The sequence below is a fragment of the Melitaea cinxia genome, chromosome Z, assembly GCF_905220565.1.
Source record: "Melitaea cinxia chromosome Z, ilMelCinx1.1, whole genome shotgun sequence".
NCBI lineage: Eukaryota > Metazoa > Arthropoda > Insecta > Lepidoptera > Nymphalidae > Melitaea > Melitaea cinxia.
The window spans coordinates 1,056,887-1,072,419 of NC_059424.1; the positions used below are offsets into that span (position 1 = coordinate 1,056,887).

A 15,533-nucleotide genomic window follows, 5' to 3' on the forward strand; every position below is an offset into this window, starting at 1 on the left:
TCCAGACACCTGAAATTCCTCCTCATATTTTGTACATGATAGTAGATGCACCGACAATTAGCTATGGAATCCAAACTCACCACACACAACATAGACACGTGATTGAGGCATACATTTTCACAAATATGAATCAAGGGATAAATTGTTTTTATACTGCGGAGCCCTTTAATACCACCTAATTATCAAATACATTTGAAGCGCCTTCAATTTCTGGTAAAATTGTGTCATGACTATAAATAAGGCGTAAGGCGTAAGGGCCAAACGTTAAAAGTAGCTGGCATATATGTATCTAAGACTTTTTGCTATTGCTTTTCTTACGGTAGTATGTAGCCTGCTCTAGAGTAATTCACCTCATAATTTATATATACTGTAGCCAGAAATATAACTAAAAATGTGGTATATAGAAGTTTTACAAAAATGATTTCATCAATTTTATCTTCTAATTGTTACCTTAAAACATTGGTTAGTGTAATAGTTATGTTTTTTTGATTGAAATTTAAAAATACCGCTAAAGGTCATTGAACTTAATAGTACTTCATACATTCATATCCACGCGGGCGAAGTCGCGCGCAACAACTAGTATTAGTACATGCTACTCACAAATCGTAGCACAGAGAACTCCAAGGTACCGTCTTCCATCACTTCGATGTTCCTGACATCCTGCGCCAATGTTCTAATCTGTATACACGCGATCGTTCCGAGGATGCCAGGGTTCCTGCAGAGCGGTATACCGTCAAAGAGCAGGTCACCAGCTCGCACCGTCATTATCGGCCCGTTGTTTTCACCAAAGATACCGTTCATAGCGGCTGGTAGCACTTGCATCAGAGCTGGGAATCTCTGCTCAGCCATTTGAAGCATACCCTGTAGAAATGAAAAGAAAATAGTTACTATCATTTTAATATCACCTTGAGTATCACCGTAACCACACCGCATTGTGTTCATGTAAAGGTGATGAGGACATATCAGAGAGAGCTCTTAACCTTGAAGATCATTCTGGAAAAAAAGGAAACTACAGTTTTTGGGTCCGTCCTATTCATAACCTACCCATAGTTATTAAGGATACCAATGCAAAATTGCATGGTTTAAAGTTATTCGTACGAGATTTCACGCTACTGGCAGCATCGTACACTTACGTTGCCTGTTGTTTTGTATATAATGGTCATGTTTTTAAAAAGTATATTAAAGTGAGAGAGTTAGAGAAAACAAATTAATTTATATTTCTTGTAACATTTATTACAAATTAATTTCATAACGCCAATTTATGATACTCTTGACTCAATTTACTTTTATTAAAACAACATTATTTGGATTGATGATAACAACCTCCCCTTTACTGATGTACGTAAAGCCTTTGCATCACAATTAACGCTGATTTAGGATCCACAACGAACTTAAATGTCGCGTAATTGTATAGAAACCTAACAAATATGGTTAAGTAGGATGCATCTACCGTCCCGTTAACTGTGTGGAGTGAAGCAAGGTAGTCTGACATCGCTATAGACATAATACTCGTATAAACCAGCTGATTGACTGTTTTAGCTGGAATAGTCAATTATCAACAGTTATCGAGAGTCGTTATAGATAATTTTAATTACATGGACAACAATGGATGATGTGGTACAGAGTCAACGGTATTGGGATGTTGGTTAAGAAACTTATAATATAGGAGCGTTATTTACTCTCCTTAATTTTCATGTAAAATACTAATTTATTATTTTAAAAGTGTGTGCGCACTTCACACGAAGATGTGAAACGTCTGAAAAGTGGCCTAAGAGAGATTTTCCCCAACGAGAATGTATACTGTGTAATGTAGTCATTCTCTCGCCGACTTCACTCCTATACATCTATGTTATTATTTCTTTATCGTGACACAAATCGATAAACTTTGTTCTAATTGAATATTATAATAATAATATTATATATATTGACGCTGTATTTCATGCAACATGTTTCTAATTTTGTTCTAAAACACAGTTTATATATTATTTTCAAACTGCGGAGTTTCTTGCCGATTCTTCTCTGCAGAATCTACATTCCGAATCGGTGGTAGCTTCACTTTTACAAAAATAATAATTAATTTCTAAAGTTTTAATTTGTAAAATGACGATTCGAAAGTGCTCTTGGAGCCTATTTTAATAAAGCTATTTTTGATTTTGATTTTGATTGATTTATAGATGTTCCTTGAAATATTTTTGAATAATTTAATGTAATTAATGCAACTAATTTTAGGTGAGAGAAGACAATGAGAAGTTCATAAGCTATTCTTCATTAAATATATCATTACATGACCTGTAATTTCATTAAATATTCAACACGGAAGTTAGATATAACTTATGTAATGACAGGTATTAATTCAAGATATCGTTTCTTAATAAAGGTCATAAATTTTGCTACGCAGCAGTTTGATTTGATTCACTGTCACTATTTTTTATTACGATACGATTCTATAAAACACTTTGGATAAGACTATGGCCTTAATAAAGCGGTAAAAGTTGGAGCTTAAACGAATTTTAACGAAGAAAAAAAATCTCTCGTTATGTACATAGATAAACATACCCATTAAAATGGCTTGTAAAACTTTTGTAAAGATTCTTAATTATTCTGAATTAGATTCTGTCCTAGCATTTATAGATCTATGTTGTCGTTCCACAAGTGTGCCGGACGTGACCTTACACGCTTTCGCCCACTTGTCATACAACGCAACACAACCTTAACTAGCGTTTAACCATAGTTTTTTTTAACAGTTTAGTGCAATAACGAATATATCATATCAAAATTGAGCAGTTTAAGATTTGAACCTAAAATCAACAGACGTATTGCAATAATTTATCTCTGGAATTCCAATTGCAGCAGTTAACTGCAATTAATATCCGTCAGATACCCAGGAATATCCAAAGGTATCTCCGGGCAATGGTCCTTTGACAGGCACAAGTAAACACACCAGGACAAACAGACGCACGGCAACACGAAATTGCAATATCAACTGACAAGGGTGTTATTTACAGCATACAAATAATATTGATGCGTAAATCGAACGTTTCAGACACATGCACATCGAATCAAAGTCAGACGAAATGAATTTCCAGTAACCGTTTATATTACAAGCGATGTTTATTCAGCAGCAGAGCTTATCGGTAAAATATTGACATCACAGTAAAGGTACATTTCCATCCGTTTTATAAATAAACGGGTGCTGAAGTTAATCAGCTATATAAATGAAAGCATTTCATTTTTAAGAGATTATATTATATGTATGTTTATATTTACTAGTGGTCGGCCAGTGGTCGAAATTGGAACATAATTAAAAATTTAAATAATGAAACCCAAAATAATGAAATATAATGAAAATAAAGAGACAATTTAAAAAAAAATCAATTCGACTACAAACTGACAATCAACAAAATAGTACCTGTAATAATATGCGTGTGTGTGTCAAATACATGGTGGTGTGTGTCATTTTTTATTAATTTAATATATTTTTATGTATAATTTTTAAAAAAATATTAGAATTCTGCACTCCTTCTCTATACAAACTATAAGTGTACGAAATTTCACACTCCTTCGTCCGCGCAATTTTCGTAAAAAGGGGTACAAAGTTTTTGCTTCACGTATTAATATATAAATTAGATTTTCTCGTATATTTCAAGATATTCAGTGTTAATTAACAGAATGAATAAAAGTATTATAGTTTCGGAGAATTTCAACAGTAATGTTTGAGGTAGGAGGACACAGCAGGAAATATCTTGCTCAAAATCTGGAGCATCCCGACCTTACAGAAGATCACAGCTTAATAATACGGCTTTCAAGCTATAGTTTGGTTCTGTGGTGAGGAGACCAGAGCTCCTGGGGTCGGGAACGCGCTCGGGATGCTTCTGGTGTTGCAGGCGTCTATATGCTACGGTAATCGCTTACAATCAGGTGAGCCGTACGCTTGTTTGCTGGCTTTGTTGTAGAAGTAAAAAAGTAAGAAAGACTACTGTCTCTCTTAAAACTCTCCTATTACCGAGGTAAGTTGTGACAGTAATGTGTTTAGACGACTATTTGATTGACAAAAAACTATTACATTTTTTTATTATTGTAGGCCATATAAATGTAAAGATATGTATATATCTTGATTCTTAAATATATGTCAACAAATAGCACAGGATAACATAAGACGATCATATATCAATACGATAATTTTTTTTTCATCTACTTTCAAGTAGGGTGTACTTATTTTTGGCCGATAAAGGAGGTGTATTTCTCGAATTTTTTACAAGATATAAATAAATTCAAAAGAATCAATCCGTGGTGTAAGTGAGGTGGGTGGAAACTGTGGTTTCATGGAACTCAATGGAATTCAATGGAACAACATTTCGGTTAATATTCCCATCATTTTGTTGACAGCGACCATTGCGTCGGCAACGTCGCGAATTCGTCGGCATATTCACCTTATACAAACAAATTAACAAATATTTCATTTTTTGCTAAAACACCTTAAGTGCGTCAAAATGCGAGTGTAACAGCGCCGAATATCACGTAAGTATCAGAATTAAACAATTACGATAAAACGTAATAGTTACGATTAATATCTTAAGGAAACGTGTCACAAGTTTTATCAATTACTTTTTTGTAATTACATAAAAACATGTAGATAGATTCAATATCTAGTGTAGGTACCTACCTACTGTATTTGCTTTATTGCATACGAGGGCGAGAGTTTGAAATATATTCGATTTTTAAATTATTAGATTTTTAAATGTCATTATTGAATTATAAAATATCTAGCGATTTACCTCGGTTTCGCAGAGGTTCAATGCTGATACTAAATGTAAAATAAATATTTGCAACGGAAGTGCAAAAAATATGTTTATTTACGACATCACATTAGAAACCTCCAAAAGTATGTCCCCCTATTATATAATGCATGTATACATAGTACCTGGTTGACCGAGTATATGTTCTTTTTAGTAAATCGTATTTTGTGGAAATCATATTGAAATACGAATTACATATTGATAAAATATAAATAATATTTTCCGATTTTATCGACATAATAATAAAAAATAGGAACTGGCTATTTAAATAAAAAATCATGAGTGCGATTAGAAAAAAAAAGAAAAAAAAAACAATCGATCTGGAGACTTGAACAGTGGTCTTCTCGGTTGATCCTTACCGGCCGATTTTCCACCTGAGCTATTACAACTTTATTGACAATTGCGAAATATACCTTTGTATTCTAAATATATTGTAGCCATTTTTTCATTGCCTAAAAATAGGGATAAAATGACATTTTCTAAAAATGAATCTTACCTATATCGATTTATCGCCCCCGAAATCCCCTACATACTAAATTTCGTGAAAATCGTTAGAGGAGTTTCCGCGATTCTGATTATATATACAAGAATTGCTCGTTTAATAGTATTAGATAAATCTTCCTCTAGAATCACTCTATTTTTTATTTTTTTAAATCTTTATTTTTTTATAGAGGGTTTGTTCACAGGTTGAACTTGTCACCTTACACACGACGCTTAAGATATATCTGTACAATTTTATACAATTTTCTTGCTTCTTCGCTAAGAGGAAAAGCAAGGATAGTATTATTAACCCCTATGTTACTACGTATTACATTGTGTTCTGTATAATAAACATCTCTCTCGGCTTCAATCCGGACACATTCAGTCAAAATGTGATGGACATCTTCTGTTCTTTCGCACTCCGTGCAATTTGGTGAAGTTACCTTTCCCATAAGAAAAGCAAATGCATTAAGGGGAATGTGTCCCGATCGAAGTCTGAAGGCAATAACAAGATCAGACCTCATCTTTGCATCATCAAACCATGGGTGAGTACATATACTAGGTTGGATAGTCTTATACCATAGGGTAAAACCGGGATAGATGCCTCACTTTTTGAAATAGCCACCTAATTTTAAAAATATGATTTTTATACGAATAATTTTTATTAATGTAGCTAGCTCAATCCTTTATGTTGAATTATGACTATTTTTTTTTCAACCTAGCCAATGCAGATTAAGCAGAAATTAGCTTTTCGTGAACCCTTTTTTTTGAGGATAGATGCCTAACTATATGGATAGTTGCCTCACCATGAAAATAGTGAGTAGGATAGATGCCCTTTAAACCGTGTAACGAACGAAAAACCAAAAACCAAATGTTAGGTTTGGCTACTCCTAAAACATCGATTGTCTCCAAGAAACATGGGCCATAGCAAAGAAATTTTTTTTGTATTTTTTTATATCTTTTAATTGTTATAATTAGAATATAATTTTTATATCACACAGATTATACTATATATATATATATATATATATATATATATATATATATATATATATATAAATTTAATTAAATTTTACAAGCATTTATTCAACAAAAGTATAAATTCTTAATTGTTGGTCTAAAATATTCATATAAAGTGTCAACATGCACATTGCACAATCATACTTTCTCATCGAAAGCTGACTGTAGGTTTTCTATATGTACTCCTTTTGTCCGCGAATGTTCATCAAAATACTCCTTCCAAATGTAATAAAATTTCTTCTTAATAATATGTAACATATCAGAGTTGAAATTCGTTACGTAGGTTTAAAGATCTAAGCATACAGACAGCGGGAAGCGACTTTGTTTTATACGTTTTATACCATGTAATGATAATCAATAAAATAATTAAAGCAAGTAAGTTACAGATTCGTAGCGTATATTCCATTGAGAACAACCGGCGAAAAAAATCTAGTGTGTTAAATTATGATTCACATATAATGTTTTCATACCATTCAATTATTATTTTTAATTCATTCGGTACGAATAAGTGTAATTAATTTTATAACTTGTGGAATGATTTAGTACGATAAGGCCGTCGTATCTCTGATATGTTATCCTTTCAATAAAAACAAATTACGATTGTCATTTACGTAATCAGAGCTATCTTTCATGGAAATTACCAATAGGGAGTTGTTTTAAAGAAGCTTCAAATGCTTACTGGTTACAAGATTAATTTGAGTAGAACTGAACTTTGAAAGGTAGTACATAATTGTCTGCTCTTACGGCCTCTGAATTCGCTTAATAGAGATAGAATTTTGACGTTAGCTCCATTTGAATAGTATTCGTTACATTTGCTGTGTGATTACGGCATTAAGAATATAGCCATCCCCTCTCATCCCATGGGTGTCGTAAGAGGTGACTAAGGAATAAAATAGTTCCACTACCACCTTGAAACTAAAAAAGCCGACCGATGGCGGGATAGCCATCCAACTGCTGGCGTTGAAATACACTGGTCGAAGACGGGCAGCAACGTCTTCTGTGACAAAGCCAGCCCTGCGGTCACCAACCTGCCTACCCAGCGTGGTGACTATACGCAAAACACATACGTTCATTACATTTTTAGCGCGAACTCCAGCGATGTCCAGCAGTGGACTGTATTAGGCTGAAGTGATGATATATTATACATGTGGCGCTAGCAAATTATATAAATTGACATTTTGATTCAAGTGAAAAAGCAAGATATATCTAGTATAGTTGAAAATTTAATATGGGTTTAGTTACATAAAACCATGTCCATCCCTTTAGCAAAGCAAATCTTATGGACTGTCACAAACGGAAATGGAAAATGGCTTTGTGGTGCAGTGAGACAAGGGAATGTGTATTATTTCAATGTTGTCGGTTGCGGTCGACTGATACTGATGTTTCACAAATAAAACTAAGGTTATAATAATTGTTTTTGCTCGCGAACGAAGAAAAGACTTCATTTACATCGACAAGTAATACATCGTTGATGAAAAATCAATTCAAAATTCATTATAGTTCTTTGTCCGCGATGGACACTTTAACTACTTAATCAATTGTAATCATTTTTGCACATCTTATGCAATTAGATCCGACTTGAAAGATAGGCTATATTTTATTTTGATATGTGTAATTTAAGAAAAAAAAATAAGGCGATACGAAGCTCTCCCGGTCAGCTAGTATGGTATTATATATATATATATATATATATATATATATATATATATATATATATATATATATATAAAATATTGTATATAATTCGGACTATAGTCGTCACAAAATAAGAGGCCCGTTTGGACATTTGACAAATATCCTAGCACGTAACTCGGTACGAAACTGTAAGAAACAATAAAAGAATTATTAATAACATGAAGTGTTTTTAAAACACGTACATTTTTTGGCGCGTCAAATAATAATATTATGGAATATATTGGGAGTATTCTTTTCGCGCTTACTTTATAGTAGCATGCAGTTTCTAATTAAAACGACACGTCTCAAAAACAGTTACGTTCTAAGTCTTTTTCTAACCACTAGTGCTGTAACTAATTAATTACTGAATTTCATCAGCTTCATTCGATTTTAATCGTAATTAAATATTGTGTCGTGATCCTTACAAAAAAGAGGCGCAAGGTCGTAAATAAAATATTGATTTCGCTTATAAACCGCGAAAATATCCGACAAAATTATTTCATTATAATGATTAAAATTCGTGTAAACAATAGAAAACAATGAAAACAATATAAAATAAAGACAAATTGACATTTTGTACCAATGTATTATTTTAAATTACCTACAATATTTAAGTTTAAGCTAAATTTCACTTTATATTACATAATCAAATTGATCAAATACTCCTACAAACTTGAATCGCTTTATCGTGTGTATCGAATACCGAGTCGTATGGCTATTTACGTCCCAATGACATGTGTCCAAACGGGCCTTTTATTTTGTGACGACTATAGTTAAGTATAAAAATTATCACTTTACAAAATTACAAAAAAGTATATTTAATACGTGAGTAGATTTGGAATCGAACAAAAAATTTACCGGCCGTCAATCACGTTGACATTGTTTCAAAATTAAAGCCGTCTGATGGTAGCGTTACTGTTTTGTGTCTCAATGTATATAATTTTAATAATTAATTATTTTACAAAAACAAATGCAATAATATTTTTTTAAGTTGTTGATACCAGAGATTGTCAAACGCTCGAGCAGCACCTTTATACATATGTCCTTGTCAACTGTCAATAAAACACAATCTGTTACTATGAGTATCGGCTATATGTATACATCATGGAAAATCATCTTCAAATCGATAGCTTAGTGTAAAACCTGTCGCTGACTATCCTTTGGATTTTAGTTTAATACTATAAAGACCAGGTACATTTCAAAGGCGTTGTCGATCCCCCTCCCTCAGGTGCTTTGACCTTACTCACCAAAGGAACACAACACTTGAAAGCAGTACTATTTAGTTGTGACCTACTGTAAGTTTGAAGAACTTCGAAGATATTTCCTAGGGTTAAAGTAATTGAGACTATAGCGTAAAAGTATTGTTTCATAATGTCTAAGAAATAATAATAATAATAACAAAACTGATGTTGATTTACATAAAAGACGATCTAAAAAAAGGTATTATTCTTAGATTGGAGAATAGTTTTAATAAATGTAGTTTTCAACGTAACGAATGGTTTAATATATGGCATACTACTATACTTGGGTATCTTTAAATCAAGAGTGAATAGGCATCTTCTAGGCAAGCGCGCACCACCTTAGGCTGCATCTTCACTTGACTTCAGGTGAGATCGCAGTCAAGCGCTAGTCTATATATTAAAAAAAAAAAAAAAAAAAAAATACTAGCTTTTACCCGCGGCTTCGTCCGCATTGATTTTTTTTAAAAAAGTATTCTATGTTACTTCTAACCAAGAATATGTGTACAAAGTTTCATGATGATCGGTTGGTAGTTTTCGCGTGAAAGCGTAGCAAACAAACTTACATTCACATTTATAATATTAGTAGGGATAACTAAAGAATCTAAATGAATTATCTAAGCGTGGTTTTAAAATTAGTCTAAATTCTCTGCAGCATGTTGAAAGTTAAAGATTAAATAAATATCTAAATAATGATACGTCCAACGCAATTTTATTCTTTTTCATACAAAAATAACATATAAAAATAATATATATAAAATAAAATGAAAGTATATAAATAGAAAATCATATAAATTAGTATCAAAGGATAACTTCCAGTGAAGGATAACTCAGTTTGTAATTGAAAGCATCCTGTCGATAGAGTTTGTAATCACGTGTCTGATCCACTGACCTACATAGCGGCGCGTTGAAACCTACAGCTTACGTTTTTCGCTTTTTATTAAAATCTATCAGATTTTAGACTTTTATACTGTTTTAATATAATTTACTTTAAGCTGAAATTGCTACTACTACCCGCGGGTACTGTAGCTTCCCAACAGTGAAATAATTTTTCAAATCGGTTCAGTATTGTCGGAACTTATTCAATGCAAACAAACAAACAATCAAATCTTTCCTCTTCTTAATATTAGTATAGATACGTGACGCTATGTATGATACTGATGTCATTCAATATTATCTTCTTGACACCCGTGGAGTGTTCTTCGTTTAATTATTAAAAAATAACTCACAATCTACTCAACTGATGTAAATTATTGTTTATTCAAACAAACAAAAAAAAACTACAATTTACATCAAACTTATAAGACAGATTAATCTATAGAAGATAAGTTATAAGATCTCGCTCAAATTAATGAGATCACACGACATCATCATCATCAAAATCGAAACACCCAGTAAGTAAGTTATGATAACATACATAAATAATTGTGTTTGCTGGCAAACGAAAAAAAAAAACGACTTCAATTACATCTACAAGTAATACAACGTAGATAGACGAAAAAATAGTCAAGTAACTTATCGTTATCAAAGATTACTCCAAAAGTTGTAATCAGATATCGATAAAATTTAAAAGAAACCACATGATAAGCATTGGCTTTCGATTAAATTAAAAATCATCAAAATCAGTACACCCAGTAAAAAGTTATGCGTATTTTTGGGAGTTCCCTCGAATTCTCTAGGATCCCATCATCAGATCCTGGTTTCCTTATCATAGTACCACATGCAGGATATCACCTTTCCAACAAAAAAAGAATTATCAAAATCGGTTCATAACGACGAAGCTATCCTCGAACATACATAAAAAATATATATATGTACGGCCGAATTGAGTAACCTCTTCATTTTTAGAAGTCGGTTAAAAAGTCATTGGACATTTTTGTTGATTAAATCATTTGTTGTAATATAGCGAGTAACGCCTATAAGCTATATAATAAAGCCTATGACCATAGATAGGCGATGTCTATCGAGACACTATTAGTGCAGAGTAAGAATATTGTTAGTGTTATCGCATGACACACTACAGTACATTACCTGAGTTTGTAATGTACCTAATGTTAATATTGTGGCAACTTTGAAATCGTTAGTTGCTTTGCTGCCATCTTTTGGAACGAAGTTGCTTGACATTTGACTCGGCGACCGAACAAAAAAAAAAGTGATACCAAAAACCGTAAGAAAAATATATAACGGAAGTGACGTAATATCAGTCACACGACTGTATAATATGACGTTTGTAAAACTAAAATATTACTAGTAAACTTTTTTTAATTATTTATGTAATTTTATACTGTCGACAAAAATAAATAAGGACACTCGTTTTTTATTTCACTTAAGTTTGTAAGTTTCTTAATTATTATTTTGTTTGATTTATTTTATTTTACGGTATTTGTTATTTTCTAAAATACTAAATTTCCTAAATACTTTTATGTACTTAATTAAAAACCAATCAACAAAATTAAAAAAAAAAAAATCAAGAACTAGAAAAAATATATAAAATTCAACATTTTTTTAATTGTGTTGCTTTTATATTATCCGAAGGAACTTCGTTCCGACCTGGTGTCCCATGACACCACATAATTTTATTTATTTTTTGTTATGTAGATTTTTTTGGCGTTCGTTAAGTGTATGTAATAAACCTTATGACGAAAAGAGTATTTTCGTTTTATTTCATTTCACATTCGAATTGAGATAGTCGTCCCCTTTTTGACGCTTCGGCCTGCATTATCCCACTGTTGGGAAAAGGCCTCTTTACCTATGTAGGAGAAGGATCGGAGCTTAATCCACCACGCTGCTTCAATGCGGGTCGGCGGATATATCCCTACTATGAGTAACGATTGCTATCACGTGTACATGATAACAACTAGGACCAACGGTTTAACGTGCTCTCCGAGGCACGGTGGGGAGACCCACAAGGACAGCACAAAGACCCAGACCACGGCAAACATCTGGCCATAGCCAATACAAGTTTGTCATGTGCGGTGATCGAACCTGCAACTGCCAGCGCAACAGGCACAATCCAGTGCTGTGACCATTGCGCCAACGCGACGTCATTTGTTTTTTTTTTTTTGAAGTTGTTTCAAAATAAATAATAATCTACTGAACTGATATTAAAATATTCCATAAATAATCCGCTCAAAGAAATTCTTTTTAAACACTGCATTAAAAGCCGAGACATAGAGATACGATATTAATTTATTTTAACGTTCACAACAAAGTAAAAAGAAACGTTACATTTGCTAGTAACATAATATTTTACTAATTAAAAATGTTTACGGTGCGTTCAAAGGACCTGCTTCTTTCCCGGAATCACATTGCACTTAGTTTGTTCAAACAAGTATTTCCACTAAGAGTAAAAATGTAGGATTATTGCTGCCTCAGCGAGTTTTAATTGAATTCTTTATTATATTTTATATTAAAAATATTTATTTTGGTTTTTTTTTATATAACTAGGTCGGCAAACAAGTGTACAGTTCACCAGATATAGACAGATAGACCTATAGATAGACGGCTGCAATACTAGAAACATCGCAAGCGCGTTGCCGACCCTATTCCCAATTTCCCCCAGGAGCTCTGGTCAACTTACTCACCAACAGGAACACCACACTGCTTGAATACAGTCTTATTTCGCTGTGTATGCTTCTATAAGGTTCATATTTTGAGCAGAATTTTCCTGCTGTGCCCTCTCTCAGTTAAAACGGTGCATGTAACTTTGTAAGATAACTTATTATTTAAATAATTGTGTTTGCTCGCAAACGAAAAAAACCAACTTCAATTACATCGAAGAGTAATACAACGTAGATCGACGAAAAAATAGTCAAATAACTACGCGTTATCAAAGATTACTCAAAAAGTAGTTATCAAATCTCGATAAAATTTATATGTGGCCACATGATAAACATCAGTTTTCGATTAAATTAAAAATTATCAAAATCGGTACACCCAGTAAAATGTTATTGCGAATTTTTGAGACTTTCCCTCGATTTCTCTAGAATCCCATCATCAGATCCTGGTTTCCTTATCATAGTACTAAACTAGGGATATCCCCTTTCCAACAAAAAAAGAATTATCAAAATCGGTATATCCAGTAGAAAGCTATGCGGTATAATACAACGTAGGTCGACAAAAAAAAGCGTCAAGTAAAAACGCATTATTAGATATAACTCGAAAAGTAGTTGTTAGATCTCAAATAAATTTAAATTTCCACCTTTCGATTAAAAAAAAATTGTCGAAATCGGTCCACCCGGTCAAAAGTTCTGATGTAACATACATAAAAAAAAATATAGTCGAATTGAGAACCTCCTCCTTTTTTGGAAGTCTGTTAAAAAACTAACGAACTGCAATAAGAATGTATTAGGTTGATTAATAAGAATTAATATTACATTATAAATTATATTCAAAATTCAGTAGTAAAACAAAATATAAAATAGGCGTAATAATTATCGAGCTATTTACAAACCAGCTTTACCTGCAAACCTTTTAGCTTCCACGCATACCAGACTTGTAGGCATTTATTAGGGAGACCATGTTAATGTACAAAAGGGGATAACTATAATGAATATATATTATCTACATATTCTATACTAATATTATAAATGACAATCATATAAAAGAAAATGATTTTTTATTTGTTTTTAATAAAAATTTAAAAAGTATTCGGACGGTTTTAAAATTTTCTTTTATCAGAAGAATTCTATGCTATCACTTAGTTTCATAGGCTATGTTTTAAAGTTTGATTTTATGCTTGGCATTAGGATATTGAGTGTTTTTATCGGAATCTTATTGAGATATCCTACCTACCTACCTACTATCCTACTAACCTATCCTATGTAGTTGTGTCGGAATAACTGCTAGCAAAGTCACTGTAACGGCTCCTAAGACAACAAATACAACACAAATAGAATATTTATAATAAAATACACATTAATTTAATGTCTGAATTATGTTTACTTAATAAATTGATTAAGTTATAAGATACAAAGTTTTTTATTCGTCAACCCACAATGGAGCAGCGTGGTGGATTAAGCTCCAATCCTTCACCTATATGGAGAGATATATACAGTGTGATGTTACGAGCTGAATTAATAAATACACAGTTTTAATATTTTTTTATATAACTATAACATGGTAATTCTTTCTATTTTATAAAAGCATTGTTACCCGACATTCCGATCTTGAAGCGTTTAGTAACTGGAGTTGCTGTAATAGTTTTATAAAGAATGCCTTTAAGTCAAAGGATTATTCCGCAATTGCTTATTTTTTCTATTAAATACCTTTCTTTCGCATACCGTTCTCATTATTTTATAATATAAATATTAACTTTGTAAGTAAATTAGTTTAGGTTTAACGGAGAAAATATTAACAGAACAGCTAACGATACTTTCCTGAAAGGAGGTAATTTTCAAAGCGCTTAAAGCAAGTTATAAAACGGTTAAAGAATATCCAGTGGAATCACTTTAGCTCAGTGATTATTCACGACTTAGTTAAATTCAGAGAAAAAAACTGCTAGATAACACACGCGCGCCCCCATTTTAAGAGCTCTGAATACATTATTAGCGATGTGAATGAGAAATGTTTGGTGTTACGTGGACACAATACTTTTTTAGCAGTGTTATTTGGCAGTGATCTTCTGAAAGGTTGAGATACTTTTCTTTGGATCATCATTACAGCCTATACAGTCCACTGCTGGACATAGGCCTCCACAAGCTTACGCCAAAAATAACGTGAACTCATGTGTTTTGCCCATAGTCACCACGCTGGGCAGGCGGGTTGGTGACCGCAGTATTGGCTTTGTCGCACCGAAGACGCTGCTGCCCGTCTTCGGCCTGTGTATTTCAAAGCCAGCAGTTAGATGGTTATCCCGCCATCGGTCGGCTTCTTAAGTTCCAAGGTGGTTGTGGAACCTTGTTATCCCTTAGTCGCCTCTGTGTGGGTGTCGTACACCCACGGGAAGAGAGGGGGTGGCTAAATTCTTTAGTGCCGTAGCCACACAGCATTAAAGAATTTCTTTGGATAAATCCTGCTATTACCTACTTCGATAAAAGTCAATGTCCCCGATAAGCAACTTGCTACGCCCACTATATGTATATTAGTAATATTACTGAGGAAATTGGCCATATAATAATTTGAAGGTAGTTCATTATTCGTATTCAGAATATAGGCTTATTTTAAACTGTAGTTTTTGTAACGATGGTGAAACGTTTGATAATTATTTGAAAAGACGACGGTCCCGAGAGTTTTGACCTTTAAAGTTTTAATGAGGTTTTAATACCTTACTAAGTCAACGTGATTTCATATCATATCATATAAATATCATATAACATACACACGA

General features: G+C 32.8%; 1 protein-coding gene across 1 annotated transcript in view; it reads right to left on the reverse strand.

Moving 5' to 3' along the window:
- Positions 1 to 15,533, reverse strand: part of LOC123668695 (sensory neuron membrane protein 2-like) — a 137,946-nt gene that overhangs the window by 92,947 nt on the left and 29,466 nt on the right. Inside the window, exon 4 of the mRNA XM_045602397.1 lies at positions 601 to 861. Coding sequence (XP_045458353.1) covers positions 601 to 861 — 261 coding nt within the window. The remainder of the gene's footprint in view (positions 1 to 600; positions 862 to 15,533) is intronic.